At 38.4% G+C, this 19509-nt stretch overlaps 2 protein-coding genes across 2 annotated transcripts; one reads left to right on the top strand and one right to left on the bottom strand.

Annotated features, from left to right (window-relative positions):
* Positions 1 to 4682: 4682 nt before the first annotated feature.
* On the bottom strand, positions 4683 to 5217 carry LOC115974915 (putative defensin-like protein 30). The gene is made up of 2 exons (XM_031095486.1): positions 5124 to 5217; positions 4683 to 5006 (listed from the first exon to the last, which is right to left on the bottom strand). The coding sequence occupies exons 1-2, from the start codon at positions 5185 to 5187 to the stop codon at positions 4759 to 4761; spliced, it is 312 nt and encodes a 103-aa protein (XP_030951346.1). The 5' UTR covers positions 5188 to 5217; the 3' UTR covers positions 4683 to 4758.
* Positions 5218 to 6343: 1126 nt separating this feature from the next.
* On the top strand, positions 6344 to 6890 carry LOC115974817 (putative defensin-like protein 30). The gene is made up of 2 exons (XM_031095340.1): positions 6344 to 6450; positions 6567 to 6890. The coding sequence occupies exons 1-2, from the start codon at positions 6387 to 6389 to the stop codon at positions 6812 to 6814; spliced, it is 312 nt and encodes a 103-aa protein (XP_030951200.1). The 5' UTR covers positions 6344 to 6386; the 3' UTR covers positions 6815 to 6890.
* The last annotated feature ends 12619 nt before the right edge of the window (positions 6891 to 19509 follow it).

Genomic DNA, 19509 nt, shown 5'->3' with positions numbered 1-19509 from the left:
TTCGCGGCCAAAACCGCAAAGTCCATAACATACGGACCAAAAAGATGTAAAAGACATCAAGGCTAAGGCCGACGGTCCGGGAAATCTAAAAACCCGACGGTCCAAAAGATGAAAAAGCCCTCATATGGATGAGGTCCTAAAAAGCTAAAGACTAATGAAGGTGTTAAATACACCAAGGCTTAAAAAGCTGACGGGCCAAAAAGATGTCAAAGACATCAAGGCTAAGGCCGACGGTCCGGGAAATCCAAAAACCCGACGGTCCAAAAGACGAAACAGTCCTCATATGGACGAGGTCCTAAAAAGCTAAGGACTAATGAAGGTGTTAAATACACCAAGGCTTAAAAAGCTGACGGGCCAAAAAGGATGTCAAAGACATCAAGGCTAAGGGACTAATGAAGGCTAAAAAGCCGACGATCCAATAGATGAAAATATCATCGTATGGACCAGGTCCTAGAACTAAAGGACCTATAAGGTAGACGGTCCAATAGATGACGGTCTAACGAAAAAGTAAGACCCTACTTACAAACGTGGTTCTCAAACCAACAAGCCCATAGAAATGACAAAAAAAGGGGCTAAAAAAAAAAAAAAATCAAAAGGTAACGATCTCGTCAAATAAATGGGGCCATAAGAAATTAGAATCAGTATACATGTTCAAAGCAACGGATTCCAAGTGCCATAAAAAGGGGCAGATAGAGTTACAAGTAAAAAGCCCAATAAACGAAAGGGCATTTAAAAACATTGTTCAAAAATTATAATAGAAAAGCCAGGGTTAAGTGGCAGGAACATCCTTGAAGACCCCGTCAGCTTTATCCTTGGCAATTTGTGCCGCATCTGAAGACTCGGCAGGGATAGTGACGGCTGGCTGGGCCAAAATAACTGCGGCATCATTAAGCAAAGAATCCAAATTAAGGGGTCCGTCACCTTGTCAGCAACAGTTTCACGAGCAGGAGTCATCGGCACGGGGGCATCCATGGTAATTCCGGATAGATCCAACTCTGGATAAGCTGACGCTACTTGCTTCAGACAATCGTCGAAACCTGTGCTATAATAATCAGCGCAGGAATCAATAAATGACTGGGTTGTCTTGAATTTTTGGACCGCGTCAGTCCTAGCCGTCTCTACTTGTGCACGTAAGGATGAAACCTCCTCCTCAAGCTTCTTCTGCTGACCCTCAGCCTCTCCCAACTTCTCCTTTACATCCTTCAGATCTGAGTTTAAGAGACGGACGGCCTCCTTGTATTGCGCTTGCTGATCCATCAGATTGGCATTATGCCTCCTAACCCGAGAAACGATGCCTTCTTTGGCCATGCACCGATCTTGAAGTGCTTTTACACGAACCAAGGCCTGAATGAAGTACAACCGTCAGCCACAAAGTAAGGCAAGCATTAAATTAATCGAAGTAAAAAACATACCCGTGCTATGTCAAAGAAAGCTGACGCCCCCAGGTCTTCCGTCCCTTGCTGAGCACAAGGATCCAGATCCGTCTTTTTTATGAGAGATTCTACCCCCTCAACAGCATAATCCTTGTGGGTCAGCAAGCAACAGGGTCCCCCAATGACGGCACCGGAAGAGGTCATCATTCCTTTCCCAACACCATGACCAGACTTGGGAGGCGACTTCGTGGAAGGCACATCCCCGGCACTGACGGCTACCTTCTTAGAAGGAGGATCGTCCTTTCCGTCAGCCTTCCTCTTAACTGAACTCTTCAAAGAGGAATGAGGGGTTGACGCTCCTTCTTTTCCCTTGGCTTTCTCCTCCTCCTTCTTACGGGCAGCAGCGGCCCTCACCCTTAGCTTCGCAGCTTCCATCTCTACACAAAATAAACTGACGGATCAGTGATAGCCGACGAAAGAGATAAACCGACGAGTCATGTAAGGCATCGACTTACGTTTACGAGAAAATTCTTCCAACCTCCGAGCTTCAACCGTCGGTTCTGGACCCCCACAATACAAATGGAGAGTGTCTAGGGTGATCAAGTCCCTACACTTCCGTTGCTCAAGCGGTATGCCAAGTATCCGACGGATGAATTCCCTTTATTCGTCAGATATCTCCGGGCGAGCGCTAGCTGAAATAAAAGGGAATAGACGGTATTAAAGGAGACGGTCTTAAGAAAACTCCCTGACAAATGAAAAGAGACGGTAGGAAGAAGGAAAAGGGGGCAACCTGACTCCCTAATATAGGCCCAAGTGTTATCAAAATAACCGCCGGGCAGTGTATCACACTCATCTGGACGGCACACCCAGTCCGTCCCTTTAACAAAGAAAAATCTATTCTTCCAATTTCTATTGGAGTCTGGCATATCAGACACTAATCTTAAGCTCTTCTCACGTGGAGCAAAATGGTAGGTCCCCTTAGCAGATACTTTATGCTGGGGTCTGTAGCAATAAAAGAACTCGTCTAGCGAAAGGTGACGGTTCCCCCCACTCAAACGACCCCAAAGGATCTCAGCACCAATAAAAATCCTCCAGGCATTCGGAGCAATTTGGCTGACGGACAATCCCAAGAAATCCGCCAGCCGACGGTGTAAAGCCGTTAGTGGTAATCTAAGGCCTGCAGCAAACATGGCATCGTACATCCCCACATCAGCAGTCCTCCCTGTATAACACCTCTCGTTTTTTCTAGGGAGACGGATAGGAATGTGGTCTGGGATTTGGAAACGGGTACGCAACTCGTTAAAAACTTTGTTGCTCATCTTTGGAAGGAATTTATTGACGGCCCACTCCTCCGGGAGTATGAAGGGACGGTTACCTCCAGAACTCCCTGAAGTTCCATCACAGGACTCTTCATCACCTTCATCCCCATTCCCGTCACTACTAACCTCGTCACTTTCATCCCTACTCCCGTCACTATCCGACTCCTCGTCGCCTTCATCCCTGTTCCCGTCAACAACAGTTTCCTCGTCTCTCCCCTCAACCTTACTTAACACTTTATCCCTAACTTCCTCGACATGGTCTTCTACGTCAATACTATGGGACTGGGCTGACGTTTCCTTTCCTGACGATTCAGAAAAGCCGTCGGACTCTTGACCTGAGCCAAAGAATTCGTCGTAGCCCGCTCCATCGCGGACTGACGACTGATCACTCGATGTGTCACTTGACATCTGACTACCTACAAGTGACGGATATACTCTAAGTTCCTAGACTGACTTTGTTTTTTCAGGCAAAAATAAAAAAGAAAGAAAAAAGCAAAGAGAAGGAAAGAAGAACTTACAGGTGAAGCAGATCTTGAACGGATGGAACGACCTTGAGAGTGACGGTATCGATGACCGCTGACGGATCAAATTGGAAGTAAGGGTGACGGATTCTCTCTTGAAAAATCAGCAGGGTCGAAATGGTGAAATGAGGCAAGGGGCGTGGTATTTATACAAGAGAGAAAACGCACGGAAGACGAAGCGACGCCCGTGCCCAGAAACGAGGCCAACGACTGAGTGCCACGTGACCTTGCATTTAATAGCTCGGAGATCGAGGAGTCGTTCATATTTGGTTTTTCTCCAATCATCTTCTCATTCTAACTCCACATGCTGACGGTCTTAGGCGTCGAACATGTAGAGTAGGGGGCAACTGATGAGGATAAAAGGAGAGCCTAACCACACGGACATAAAACCGACGGTTTAATACATTGCCTTTAAGCTTAACAGACGATGCTTATGCTGACGGTCATATTGTCGGCTGACTCCGTGGTTGACGGCTCCAAGGCTGACGGCATAACAAAAGTAAGGGAGGTAAATTGAAGCTGACGGACCAGGCACAAGTTCACTTGCTTCCCATGCTAGATAATATTCAAAGGATCCCCATAAGGAAAAGATCCCGTAAATTACGCTCAAAGGGACTCCTATAAGGAAAGGACTTCTACTCCAAGGTAAAGAGGTCAACCTTCTACTAGTATAAAAACTCAAGCACCCTCACAAACTAAGGTACGCATAATTTACCCTCTCTAGCACTCTAGAGCAGTGAGAATAGTTCTAACTTGACCTTCGGAGGGTGTTTGACCGGTACCACACCGGTACTCTCTGCTAGGTTATTCCTCTTCGTTGTGCAGGTGCCATTCGCGATCGTACGAGGAACGTGTGACTCACTAGTGGTACTATTTTCGGCATCATCAAAATATAAATTTTTTGAAGCATTCACAGTTATCATTGCTTATTTTTATGTTGTGTACTTGTTGTTTCTTCCTTTTACTCAGCCAATATATATATATATATATATATATATATATATTGTAGAGTTCATTTGTCTTGTGCACAGATTGGTTCATATAACGATCCAAATAGGCCACGGTGAACCAAGCTCAGTTCACCCAACATCTATCCAGCCCCTTTTTTCAATGACCCAAGGTCCCACATCAACATTGGGTCTGGAAACTGTCTAAAAAAGGGACTCACAACTTTTAAAATAAAATTATTTGACATGAAGTTAACAATAAATAATGAACTGAGTTTTGAGATTATTTCTAACAAAAACACCTGTAATTGGATTTGAAATGACATTTTGAATGTATTCATTTCAAATCTACATGTAAAAATTATAAATCCATCCTTAAATTTTATCATTAAAAAATTATTTTCAAACTTTTTTTTTTTTTTTTGGAGAAGGGATTATTTTCAAACTTTGTATCTCATTTTAAATATATAAAAATAAAAATAAAAAAATAAAAATCTTACCCTTTAAATACTTCCATTCAAATTAAACCTCAAAAGAATTTTCCATTTATTCAATCTGGAATTACAATAAAAGCTTAACATAGTGACCATAGTCCATTTCAAGCTTTACATAGACAAGCACTAGCGGCCATTGGAGAAGGAGGGGCCACTGTAATAATAAATTTCTCCCCATCTGGAGGAGGAGCTGCTCCTGGAGGTGTAGGAGGCCCTGTAGTGCTGCCACAAAATCCACCACACTGACTATATCCAGCGGAGCGGCAATGCTTATCGCAGTCGGGGTAGTTTGAACATGGCCCCTGGTAAATCAGTGTCCCACCACACGGTGGACTCTCTGCAGTTGCAAGCCCTGCAGCAAAAGGTTTCATATATAATTCACATACTATAAAACAAAGTAATACATGCTTGTTTCTTTGCTCAGTCTATGGAACATATACGCAGCACTTGTTTGTAAAGGGACTTTTACCTGAGTTCACAACAACTAATGCAATGCAGAAAAGCACCACAAGGAAACATTTTAGGGTAGCCATTGTTAAAGGGTTTGTTTGTACTCTTCTCTCTTTCTTTTTGTTTGCTGTTATGATGGAATCACACCATACGCTTCAAGCATGCCTATTTATATAAATTTACTCTGTATCTCGAGTTTCTTTTTTTCAAAGAAAAATTAATTTTGAATCCGTAATTTATTCCTAATTCACAGATATTGACTTTGAATTTTAGATCAAAATTTAGAAAAACAAAAACTTGAATTACTATTTTCTTATGCTAATAAATGCAAAGATCTTTTTTTTCTTTTATTGGTATTTTCTCATGATAACGTACACAATATTTGATGATTTTAATTGATTTAGCAAGTGTAATCACTCGCATCATGCTATTAACCTTGGAAGAAATAAGATTGGCCAACACCGTTTGTTTTTACGTTAACATTTTTTAGAAAATGAGTCATTTTTAAAAAAATATATATTTCTCATTTTCCAAAATAAATATATTTTTTGAAAAACAATCTTATTTTCTGATATTTGATAACAACCATAAAAATAAGTTGAAAATTGTTTTCAGATGTTTGGTTTGCACAAAAAATTATTAACATTTCTTGCATAATTCAAAACATGTATAATATGTAAATTGTGTAAACCAACTAATGAAGTCAATATAAATTGAAAAACCAAGTATGAATTTGGTTTTCTAACTTTTTTATTTTTATTTTAAAGGCTTGTTATTCTAATGCTGCAATAATTTTTATTTTAAGATTGTTTTTCAAAAAATATATTTTTTTGGAAAATGAGAAATATATATATTTTTTTTAAATGACTCATTTTCCAAAAAATGTTAACGTAAAAACAAACGGTGTTGGCCAATCTTATTTCTTCCAAGGTTAATAGCATGATGCGAGTGATTACACTTGCTAAATCAATTAAAATCATCAAATATTGTGTACATTATCATGAGAAAATACCAATAAAAGAAAAAAAAGATCTTTGCATTTATTAGCATAAGAAAATAGTAATTCAAGTTTTTGTTTTTCTAAATTTTGATCTAAAATTCAAAGTCAATATCTGTGAATTAGGAATAAATTACGGATTCAAAATTAATTTTTCTTTGAAAAAAAGAAACTCGAGATACAGAGTGAATTTATATAAATAGGCATGCTTGAAGCGTATGGTGTGATTCCATCATAACAGCAAACAACAAGAAAGAGAGAAGAGTACAAACAAACCCTTTAACAATGGCTACCCTAAAATGTTTCCTTGTGGTGCTTTTCTGCATTGCATTAGTTGTTGTGAACTCAGGTAAAAGTCCCTTTACAAACAAGTGCTGCGTATATGTTCCATAGACTGAGCAAAGAAACAAGCATGTATTACTTTGTTTTATAGTATGTGATTATATATGAAACCTTTTGCTGCAGGGCTTGCAACTGCAGAGAGTCCACCGTGTGGTGGGACACTGATTTACCAGGGGCCATGTTCAAACTACCCCGACTGCGATAAGCATTGCCGCTCCGCTGGATATAGTCAGTGTGGTGGATTTTGTGGCAGCACTACAGGGCCTCCTACACCTCCAGGAGCAGCTCCTCCTCCAGATGGGGAGAAATTTATTATTACAGTGGCCCCTCCTTCTCCAATGGCCGCTAGTGCTTGTCTATGTAAAGCTTGAAATGGACTATGGTCACTATGTTAAGCTTTTATTGTAATTCCAGATTGAATAAATGGAAAATTCTTTTGAGGTTTAATTTGAATGGAAGTATTTAAAGGGTAAGATTTTTATTTTTTTATTTTTATTTTTATATATTTAAAATGAGATACAAAGTTTGAAAATAATCCCTTCTCCAAAAAAAAAAAAAAAAGTTTGAAAATAATTTTTTAATGATAAAATTTAAGGATGGATTTATAATTTTTACATGTAGATTTGAAATGAATACATTCAAAATGTCATTTCAAATCCAATTACAGGTGTTTTTGTTAGAAATAATCTCAAAACTCAGTTCATCATTTATTGTTAACTTCATGTCAAATAATTTTATTTTAAAAGTTGTGAGTCCCTTTTTCAGACGGTTTCCAGACCCAATGTTGATGTGGGACCTTGGGTCACTAAAAAAAGGGGCTGGATAGATGTTGGGTGACATCATAAGTTAAGCCTTGAATTTGACATACATATTTACACGTACAACCACACAACTCTTGGCTACCAAATGAGTTAATTTTAGGTTTATTTATTTAGTTATTGAAACCTGTCATTGGTTTTACTAAAGCTCTTTTTGCGTCCACGTTAACATTTCTTGAAAAATTAATTATTTTTCAAAAATCATTTTTTTTAGAAAACTATCTCATATTTCGATATTTGGTAGCGACCTTAAAATAAGTTGGAAAACTATCTATAGACTTCACTTATTTAGCTTGACTTGAATTAGAGTTGTTTTCTATAAAATTTTAGCAAAATCACGCCAGGTTGTGAACAGATAGTTTTACATCAACTTCACTTTGTTTGTTTCAATTGAAAACTTATGTGAAGATAGTTTTCCCTAGTGATGTTCACCAAACCACACAAACCACAAAAATCGCACCAAAACCGCTTGCAAAATGGCATAACCACACCATATTGCAAGTAACAGTGCACTACACTGTACCCTTTCTATATATTAATATATTTATTTATTTTTAATATTAAATATATTAATAATAGTTTAATAACCCTAGTTTTCAAAAAAACAAATAAAAAAATTTAGTAACCCTAGTGGCTAGCTGCTAGGGTATTAAACTATTATTTTTGGATCTTCTATTCATATGAGTTGCCATCTTGATGACTATCTGCCAATCTTGTCTTGTTGGTATCTATTGAGCTTGTTGTTTGGGCTTGTGCTCATGATTTTGAAACTCCTTTAAGGCTTCTTGGTACTTGCAAATGAGAGATTGAGATGTTAAAACAACTTCCATAGGATTAGGTGTTTTCCCTTGGTGAAGAATCATGTTTCTATGATTCCATAATGAACAAAAGATGGTGAAATAGGACTGAAGGAATGTCATCTTGCTTTGCTCCACTGGGAAGCTAGGGGGGAAGCATCCTGCTATCCATTGTTTGAAAGAAACATTGGATAAATCTGAGGTTCTAACTTCCAGATTGGAGCCATGCCAGATAGCTCTTGCGAGTGGGCAGTGAAGGAACAAATGATTTATGGTTTCTTCATTTTCTTCACACATGAGACATCTAGTGGGAGCTGCCAATCACCTACTATTTAAAATTGTAAACATAGGAAGACTATCATGTAGCATTTTCCAGATGAAATTGAGGATTTTCATGGGCAGCTTCACCTTCCAAATCAGCTTCCAAACGTATTAGGAGATACCATAAGGCCTTTGGTTTGGTGTGACTATGGTTTTGAAATTTTGCAGGAGAATATGGCAAGCTTGCTTCAGCTTGTATTCTCCAAAAGGAGAATGTTTCCATAATAGTCTGTCCATGTTACCTCCAACTCTAGGAAGGGGAAGATGTTGGATTTCCTTACAAAGAGGGAACTGGTAGAGTTTTTTAACAAGCTCATATCTCCAAGATTTTGAAATTGGCTCTATCAGATCAGCCATGGTACTATCAAGAAGGTTTTTATTAATTAATGTTTGTCATGGATACTGAAACTAATCAGGATGGGTAAGAGGTATGTATGGTAGAATTTTATCAACCATCTTGTTGGCTTTATTTCGTGCCAAATTTGCTTATATTTTAGCAATTAGTAACCCTGTATTTATGTGGGAATCATGTAAGGGTAGTGTGTGAGAGAGTGTGAAGAAATGTTCAAAATTGTGCAAAGAAGCAGGGATTCGTGACTGAATCTCGCGGTTGGCTCGTAGCTTGCAAGCCGCCAGAAAGTTGCACACATGCCAAGCATACCAGAAGCTGAAGAATCACGCCAACTGTTGCACTACAGGACAAAAGTCCCAGGCTGGCCAGGCCATTAGCTCGCGGCTTGAACTCGCTATTCAACCCAGTTGCGAGGTCAAATCGCCAGAACACCCTGTTTGGGAAAAACTGACTTTTCACATTCCTTCTCACCCTACTATATAGATACCCTTATACCCACGATATTTAGAAAGCTTCCAAAGAGAATTTTGAGAGAGAAACCCTAGAGAAAAATAAGATTGATTCATCCACAATCTTCACATAGAGACTCTTCAAATTCCTCTACTCTCTTCCTCTCTATTGTAAAATCCTTGAGAGGTACATTATCAAAACCTTTTCTCACCATACCCATATCTGTGAGAAGGCCATTTGGTGTTTGGGAAGTAGTTAAGAAGGGACCAATTTCATATTGGTTGATGCTATGGTCAAGTAGCGGAATTCGATAAGCTAAAGAAGAAATAGGTTCGGCGTAACCTCGTTGGAGTTGGAGCTTGGAGGGCTTAGGTACATTGGGTAGATTAGGCCTAGAGGGTCTTCTGTTGTTCATGTATCCCAACTACATTCTTTAGTGGATTGTTTACCGCTTAGAGGGCGGCAGAGAGGTTTTACGCCGAGGGCTTCAGTTTCCTCTTTGATAACACATCGAGTGTTGTCCTTGTGTTTGCATCTCTATTCCCTTAATCTTTTCCATTTAATTTCTGCTGTGGATGTGATTTTATTTGGTTTAGATTGTTTATCAATTGTGTTTTAAGCTTATGTTCATATTCCGCACATTAATTTTTTTGACATTAAGCTTTAATTGGTAATTTGTAAATTGGGGGTCCAAACACTCATAGCGTTTTATTCACTAATTGAACTTTCAATTGGTATCAGAGAAGGTACACTTATATTGGTTTCATTACCATAGTGTGATCCTTGACCCATATTGAGATGGACCGGTCTCAATCTTTAAATGCTCCACCATATTTTGATGGTAGCAACTATGCCTTTTGGAAGGTAAGGATGAGAGCATTTTTGTGTTCTATAGATGAGGCTGTTTGGGATCCTGTTGAAATAGGTTGGACAAAGCCAGAGGCAACCAAATTGACTTGGGATAAGGCAGCCCTTGCGGTGTCAAATGCTAATAGTAAAGCACTTAACACAATTTTTTGTGGTGTGTCCCCAGATGAATTCCATCAGATTTCTCATATAACCGTTGCCCAGGAAGCATGGCAGATTTTGGAAACCGCTTATGAGGGTACAAAGAAAGTTAAGGACACAAAGCTGTAGATGCTGACTACTCGATTTGAGGAGCTCAGGATGAGCGAGGATGAGTCCTTTGACTCTTTCTATAGTAAGCTAAATGAAGTGGTCATCGGCAAGTTTAACTTGGGAGAGAAAACGAAGGACTCAAAAGTTGTAAGAAAAATTCTTCGTTCATTGCCGGAGAGCTTCCGTGCAAAGGTGATTGCAATTGAGGAGAGCAAAGACCTTGATGAAATCAAAGTCCAAAAGCTGATCGATTCTCTCCAAACGTATGAACTTTCATTACCAAATCAAAGAAAGAGCAAATCACTAGCTCTTAAGACAATAAATGAAAGGGTAGAAGGTCATGGTTCATCGGATGAGGATGCAGTAGAAAAGGATGTTGCCTACCTTGTAAAGAATTTCCGCAAATTTCTAAAGTTCAAAAACAGTGAGAAATTTGGTGATAAAGGGAAATTTATGAGTTCCGGAAAGGAAAAGAAAGACTTCAAAAAGAGAGAAGGGAAGGAGTCCCAATCTACACAAGGAGTCACTTATTTTGAGTGTAATGGACAGGACCATTTCAAAAAGGAATGTCCTAATTATCTGAGATCAAAGGACAAAGTGTATGCCACCACTCTCAGTGACTCAGATTCCTCCACCTCTGATTCGGAGGATAGTTGTGATGAAGAAGGGAATTTCTCAACATTCATGACTGTTGCTCATGTTGAGTCTTCGAAGGACTTGAATTTGCTTGTGGAAGAACCTGGGGAGCATAGTGATGAGGGATTCATGGGAATTGTAGAAGAATCAGATGCTGAAGAAGATGAAGATACAGCTAGTCTTAAAGAGAACTACAATTCTCTACTTGAGAAGTTAGGAGAATATGCAAGGGTGGCTAAGGCAGCTGTGAAAAAGATGAAGAAAGTTGAAGAAGACTATAAAAGTCTTCTAGTGAGAGATAAAGAGGCCAAGTGTGAGATAGAGATGCTAAATGGTGAGCTAACCAAAGCTTATACCTAGGTAAAATTCCTTGAGCTTGAGGTGGTTCAAGCAAATGCCAAGGTAGAGCGAGTCTCTACAAAGAAGCTTGATGATGTTCTTTCTTCTCAAAAGACCTTCTCCGACAAAACCGGATTAGGATACACCGGAGAAAGTAGTTCAGCTGCGAACATCTCCAAAGAAGTGAAGTTTGTGAAGGCCAAAGAGTCGGTTGTAGTTGTCCTTACTGTTGAAAAGGCAAATATTGAGAAGAAGAAGAATGTAACTGACCAGCGGCTATTGAACAAGCCCCATAATCAATCTGTGGTCAGGTTTGAAGGCAGATCAAAATCTCTTCCACGATCACAAAGAGATCCTAGAACGAATCATGTGTGCCATTATTGCGAACTTCAAAGGCACACCTGACCAAATTGTCACAAGCTGAGAGCATTGAGGAATGCTAGTGATTAAAGGTCAAGAAGGCCAAGAAATGACAAGAGGATTTGGGCTGTTGAGCCATCAAGAGATCGAAATGATGATCCCGGAATGATGGACGTGATGAAGATGATTGGTGCATTCACCAACTGCTTGGAAAGCTTCACTAGAAGGTTTGAAAGTCCTAACTCTCGTACCCAATCCTATAAAGATATCACCCCAAACGCACGTGACGTGTGGGTGATGAAGGGTACTCATGTATAAGCATTTCCATATGTCCATGCATTAATTCTTCCTATGTTGTGTGACTGTTGGTTTGTTTATTGTTTAAGAGATTTGAAAATTGTTTGTTTGTTTCATTTTTTTGTTTTTACATTGTTGCTTCTAATCAATCTTTTCTTTCTTGGGTGTCAAAAATCCAAAAACTACATAAAAAGTAGAAAATCCAAAAAGATTGATCGACATTGTTGAGTTTTGTCTCAAAATATGTTTTACCTTGTACCTTTGTGCAAATGGCTTTGTGCATCTACGAGCATAGCTTGTTCCCTATGCACTTATATCATTATGGGAGAAATTTTGAAATCTTTGTGACTGTTGTAAATAGATCTTCAACCTTGACATGAATGATTAGTGAATAGTTTTGTTGATCTTGAGACATGCATAGACTTGTGTCTATATATCTTCCCACACTTTATTTTATTGTTTTTGCTAAAAGATCTCAGCAAATGTAAATCTCCAAATGAAAAGAGATATTGAACTGCAAAAGCCTGTCACACATACTAGTATTTGACTAGGCAAAAGGGAAAGTGACCAAAAAAAATTAAAATTAAATGATGCCCAAAAAGCCAAAGGCTAACTCATCATATGAAATATAAAAAATTTCAAGCATCGATCTCAAAATGAGATGTGTTGATTCAAATAGATCAAATGATATGTCAAACATGGAGCCAAATGAAAAGCTTCAAAGTTATTGTACTCAAGCCTTTGTGGGAGGTCATATATGCATATTTCTATAATTGAGATGGATCACATTATCTAGTGCTAGTTGTGTATGTCTTGATTGAATTGATCATTGAAGCTTCACATTAGACTAAGGACTATCTCATCTTTGATATTCACACACAACACACATGTTTATGTTCAATGAATGTCATATTCATTCATGTGATTGTACTTGATTAAATGTGTTTTCACATGCTCTATTTTTGTTGATCTATCACAAAAAGATTTTTAAGTGTTTTAGTTGTTTTTGGAAAGTACTTTGCTTTTACAAAATTGACAAAAATTTCAAAAAAATTGTTTTGCCCTGTTCTGGCGACTCAGTCCCGGGTAGAACCAGTCGCATGCCCCAGTCGCGAATCCATCACAGAGATTTTTCGCAACTCACTAGCGACTCTTGGGCGGGTAAATGCTTCAGTCGCAAAAAAGACTTAGAATATTTTTCAAAAATTGGTTTATCATGCTTTTCGTGGCTCAGGTTGGCGACTTATTCGCGAGTGGAAGGTCCAGTCACAAAGGGTACACAGAGATTTTCACGTTTATTATCTGATCTATGTTGAATGGTAAATCTCATACCCATGTTTATTGGTCACATTGTCATATGATATTGTTTTTGTGATATACTCTGTTTGTGAGTATTTTTGTTTCAGTGTGGTTAAGTTCTGTTTGTTGGGTTATAATATCTTGTCTGCTTGTTGCTATTGTTTCCTGTTCTCATGAATGATGTTATTGCCTTGAGGATACTGTTTGCTCTATGTTGGTTTGATCATATCATAATCATTTAGATATGTCTCATAGACATAATTTTTGGTTAAATGCGGTATTCATTGTTTCAATTCAACTAAGTAGTAGTGTTGCATTTTGTGTTTGGAATTGTGACCTAGAATGTTTGTGTTTGAGTTGTTGTGTAGATAGGTTGTTCTATTCCTCACTGCTTTGAACTTTCTCATTCTACACTTGCCTCTAAACTGTGTTTTGATTGAGTGCTTTGGTGCTATATTTTTTACAATAACGTGTTACTAATGTTCTGAGTGTCCCTTTATTGTGCTCTGTACTATGGCCTTTTTTGATTGTTCACAGATGACACCTTCTCCTACAAAGAAGAAGACTCCTGCTAAGAAAGTTGACAAAAGGTTGAAAATTGACCATAACCTATTTAGGTCGGTTCAACACTTTGATAGATTTAGGGATTCTTTCTTGAGGGGTACCATCATTCAGGAAAGATTTGTTGACTTAGGGATCTGAGGGACACCTTCATTCCAAGTTGCTTTGAGGGCAGAGGATGGGATAAATTATTGAATGACCTACCTGCTGTATGTGAGCCATTAATTAGAGAATTCTATGCAAATGCTGTGATAAGGGAGGATGAGTTGAGTAGTTGGGTTAGAAGAAGGAATTCACCATAGATGCCCATGATATTGATGAGGTGCTAGGGCTTGAAGGATTAGAGGACTCTAACTTCACCAACTACAAGGACAGGATGCTCTCTATAGAAACTGTCCAAACTCGCATTGGTGGACAAAGAGAAGGGAGATGCCTCAACACTACCGCATTTCCAGCTGACATGAGGTGCTTAACCACCATCATGATGTTCAATCTGTATCCTGTGAGGAAGCTGACTACAATCAACAATGCCAGAGCTATCTTCCTCATGGAACTTAAGGAGAAAACCTTCATTGACATCAGCTCTCACGTCATTGACACTACTGTGGATGAGACTAAAACCACCTCTAGGCCCAAGTTGATCTTTCCTAGCCTTCTTATGAGGCTTTTCAGAGCAAAAGGTGTTGAAATCCCTCAAGATATCAGCCCCATGCCTACACCTTCAGCTATCAACAAGCTAACCATCATCAGGATTCAAGTTCATCTTCCAGGTGACAAAGAGGTAGGTGATCAAGATGAAGGTGAGCAAATGGAGACTAAGACAGTGACTGTAGGATAAGCTTCAACACCCAAAATTTGAGGCAAGAGGAACAGAGCTTCAACCTCATCAGAGGTACCTCCTGATGCATTCCAGATCATTATAGAGAGGATTGATGGACTCAGAGAGGTCTAGAATGAGCATACTGATAGGATGGCAGCACTTCAGGATTAGCTCAACATACTTTCAGCCAAGTTTGACAGCTTCAGCACCCAGCAGTGACCCTTTGGCCATTTCGGTCAAAAAGGGGGAGAACTTTTGAGGGATAGCTCTTAAGGGGGAGTGTCAGTTTAAGGGGGAGCTATTTATGCTTTGGTTTTACTTTTTTTTTTTATTATAATTCATGGATTTGTTTTAATAAAACTCATGTTACTTTGGTTTGTTAATATTTAAAGTTGTTTTTCAGTATGTTTATGGTAGTTTGTGCCTATGTTGCTTTTGTAAGCTTTTAGGGTTTGTTTCCATGTTTTTGTAGGCTTTTATGGTTTGTACCATGCTATGCAGCCTTTATGTTCTGTTGCCATAATACTTCTAGCTAAATGTTATGCATTTTCTTTAAGTATTCTCACTCTTGTGCCTTAGTAGGATTTTGTTCCTAGATGCATATACTTTAAGTATTGTGCATTAGTTAAGTGTTGGGCATGCAAGTGATTTGCATTGAGCTTATTAACTTGTATGTCCGGATGTTCATTCCAAGTGTGAATGAGCATTGTGGTCACTATTTTACAGTGATTGCCTGTTTGGTCAAGCCATGGTTTATTTCTCATTCCATTTTGCTTGATCGCATTGTGCTTGCCTCATATGCCTTACAAGTTTTTTGCATACAATGATCAAATTGTGTTGTTGTTTTTCAGGAGTTACTTGTTCATATGATTCAAGAGCTTATCAGATTCTAAAGTTAAGTGTGAATGAGTTTTGTTCAACTGTTCCCAACTCACATATTAAGTCTAGAGTTTGTTTTAGGGTTTTGTCATGGAATAGCCAAAGGGGGAGATTGTAAGATTGAATTTTATCAATTATCTTGTTGGTTTTATTCCATGCCAAATTTGCTTGTATTTTAGCAATTAGTAATCCTGTATTTAGGTGAGAATCATGTAAGGGTAGTGTGTGAGAGAGTGTGAAGAAATGTTCAAGATTGTGCAAAGAAGTAAGGACTCGCTACTGGATCTCGTGGGTGGCTCGCGGCTTGCAAGCTGCTAGAAAGTTGCACACATGCCAAGCATGCCAGAAGCTGAAGAGTTGCACCAGCTGTTGAACTACAGGACAAAAGTCCCAGGCTGGCCAGGCCGTTAGCTCACAACTTGAACTTGCAACTCAACCCAATTGCGAGGTCAAGTCACCAGAACACCCTGTTTGGGAAAAACTGACTTTTCACATTCCTTCTCACCCTACTATATATATACCCTTATACCCTCGATATTTAGAGAGCTTCTAGAGATAATTTTGAGAGAGAAACCCTAGAGAAAAACAAGATTGATTCATCCACAATCTTCACATAGAGACTCTTCAAATTCCTCTACTCTCTTCCTCTTCATTGTCAAATCCTTGAGAGGTACATTACCAAAACTTTTTCTCACCATAACCATATCTATAAGAAGGCCATTTGGTGTTTGGAAAGCAGTTAAGAAGGGACCAATTTCATATTGGTTGATGCTATGGTCAAGTAGCAGAATTCGGTAAGCTAAAGAAGAAATAGGTTCGGCGTAACCTCGTTGGAATAGGAGCTTGGAGGGCTTAGGTACATTGGGTAGATTAGGCTTGGAGGGTCTTCTGCTGTTCATGTACCCAACTACATTCTTTAGTGGATTGTTTACCGCTTGGAGGGCGGTGAAGAGGTTTTACGCCGAGGGTTTCAGTTCCCTCTTCGATAACACATCGAGTGTTGTCCTTGTATTTACATCTCTCTTCCCTTAATCTTTTCCGTTTAATTTCTGCTGTGGATGTGATTTTATTTGGTTTAGATTGTTTATCAATTCTATTTTAAGCTTATGTTCATATTCCGCACATTAATTGTTTGACATTAAGCTTGAATTGGTAATTTGTAAATTGGCGGTCTAAATGTTCATAGTGTTTTATACACTAATTGAACTTTCAAGGTATATGGTGACCACTACCTATCAAACAAGAATGATGTGATTTGGGTTTATAATTCTGTAAGTTTGATCTGGGGAATTATTTCACTTTAAAGGTCTTAGCCAGTAAGTAATTGGGATAGTTCTGCACTCTCCAGAATTGCTTAGAAATCATGGCCTGATTCACTAGACTGAATTTTTTGAGACCTAGACTATCTCTACTCTTTGGTTGACAAATTGTATCCCATTTAACTAAATGTAATTTCCTTACACTAGGCTTATGACCCCACCAAAATGCTCTAGTGATAGCGTCCAATTTATTACACATAGTCTCAGGAATTCTTAAATATGAGAAGGTATATAAAGGCATGGATTGCAATATTGAGGACATCAAGGTACCTCTACCTACTTGAGATAGAAGTTTGGCCTCCCAACCTTGAAGCTTTTTCTGAACCATATCTATATGATCTTAGAAATTAGCTACTCTCATTTCTCTAAGCTTAAAGTTGATTCCTAAGTACTTGCTAGGTTCCTTAACAAGGTTTACCTAGAGAGACGAGGCTAGGGATTCTTGAATATTAGGTGCTATATTGGGAGAACAATACAATTCAGGCTTTTAGAAATTGATGTTGTGCCCTACAAGAGAGCAGTACCACATGATTGAGTTTTTTAGGGTATTAAGGGAGCTTTTATCATTTTGGAAGAAAAATAGGGAATCATCTGCAAAGAAAATGTGTGTGAATAAGACTCCATTCCTTCCAACTTTGATTCCTTTAATTTTCGTTTGGTTCTCTTCTTTGATAAGAGCTATAGATAGGATGTTAGCACAAAACAAGAAAAGGTAAAGGGAGATACGGTCACCTTATCTTAGGCCTCTAGATGGATAAAAAGGTTGTGTGGGACTACCATTAATAAGTAAGATGTATTGAACAAAAGTCACACATTTCATGATCCAATTTACCCAAGTTGTACTAAAGTTCATGGAAAGTAAAACAACTTTGAGGAAGTTCTAATTAACCCTATCATAGGCATTACACATATCAATTTTCAGAGCACCATACCCGTTTTTCCTTCCATTCTTTTTCCTTAGGGTGTCAAAGATCTCAAGGGCTAACAGAATATTGTCTATGATGTTTCTACTTGTATGAAAGCATTTTGGTAGGGTGTTATGAGCATATCCATGAAAGGTTTTGATATTGCTCCTGAATTTTTGAGATGATTTTGTAAATGACATTGCAAAGGCTAATAGGTCTAAAGTGAGAAACATCTTTAGGAAAGTTAACATTAGGAATAAGAGTAAAGAAGGTTTGGTTAATAGATTTGAGGAGAGAACCTGAGTGGAAGAAGGCATGAACAGAATTGAGAATGTCCTGCTTGACAATGCTCCAAAACTCTTGATAAAACAATGTTGGAATCCTATTAGGGCCAGTGCTTTATGAGGCCCTAACTGGTGGACTGCCCATTAATAGGCCAAGAATGTATTGACCCCTTGTGATGAATTAATTGATTAATTGGCCAAGTTTATTAATTAATCAAATTAACACGCAATATGCATGGTAGCACAAACAAATCCCCAATTAAACTAAATATGCAGTAGAAAATAAATTGACATGGTGATTTGTTTATGAATGGGGAAAACCTACACGGCAAAAACCCCACCAGGTGATTTTAAGGTTACCACTTCCGAGAATCCACTATTATCAAAACAAGCGGTTACAAGTAAATGAATCTTAGTACCTTATACCAACCTATAGTTGAACCCTTACCCCAATACCCAATTGGACTTGTTCTGTAATGACATTCTCTCTTTTTCAACACACGGCTCCTAGTACGTGAATAACCAATTGTACGGATCTCAGTACGCGACTTAATCACCAACTTGAGAAGAATGTTGGCTGCAAAGTTCTTCAGTTCATCACACGATGAAGATCAAGAAGTTGCTTGGTCACAAAACCCTATGGTATACAAACACAGCAGCTTCTTCAAGAGAAAGATGAACTAGGGCAAATTCTATCTCCGGTTACAATTTTCATGAACAAGACTTTGCTCCACACTTTGCAACTGTTCGTAACCTTTTTCGGCCCTTAAAGTAATCCTTATATATGTTTAGGATTGTGAGAAAAGAAAACCTAAACATATACTCACGAATTGGATGAAAAACAGCTCTGAAAAACTGAGTTTCATAAACCTCGATTGATAGCCATCTATTGAGCTAGCTGTCAAGCCACGGGTTTTAGCAACTTTTAAACCTCGATAGATACTAGTTGTCGAACTTTAAAATCCAGCACTTCATTACTTGATTCTTTGACAGACTTGCATGGCTTTAACACTTGAACTTGAAACCTCGTTTTTTGAAGCATTAAACACATCTTAGATCTATCCAATTACAAGTAAAGTGCGTTTTGTCAAAGGATTAGCCAATTACATAAAATGTTGACATATGTTCCTAACATTGAATCATATATGTCCTAACCCCCATTCAATTTCTGCATCTGTCACTGGCCTTTCAAGGAGCTCCTTCTGCTATTGATTAACCTTTGGAATAGTGAGGGTTGCTAGTTCCTCCATTAGGTGATTTATTGATTTGACATCAGTTTCCTTTTACTGATTTCTATAGTGATCCACTAGCATACTCTTTATTTTTGTTAAGTCTTCAATTAAATTTCCTTCAATTTTCCTGAGTTGAAGGATTCTATTTTGAGCTCTTCTTTGTTTAACAGTAGTTTGAAAGTACCTAGTATTTCTGTCTCCTTGAATAATCCAGTTACTCATATCCTTCTGTGCCCATATAAGCTCCTTACTTCTCATTATATTTTCTAATTCCATTC

This window comes from Quercus lobata, chromosome 2, assembly GCF_001633185.2.
Source record: "Quercus lobata isolate SW786 chromosome 2, ValleyOak3.0 Primary Assembly, whole genome shotgun sequence".
NCBI classification, from domain to species: domain Eukaryota; kingdom Viridiplantae; phylum Streptophyta; class Magnoliopsida; order Fagales; family Fagaceae; genus Quercus; species Quercus lobata.
The sequence above is the reverse complement of the archived record's forward strand: the minus strand, read 5'-3'. Positions and strand labels throughout refer to the sequence as shown.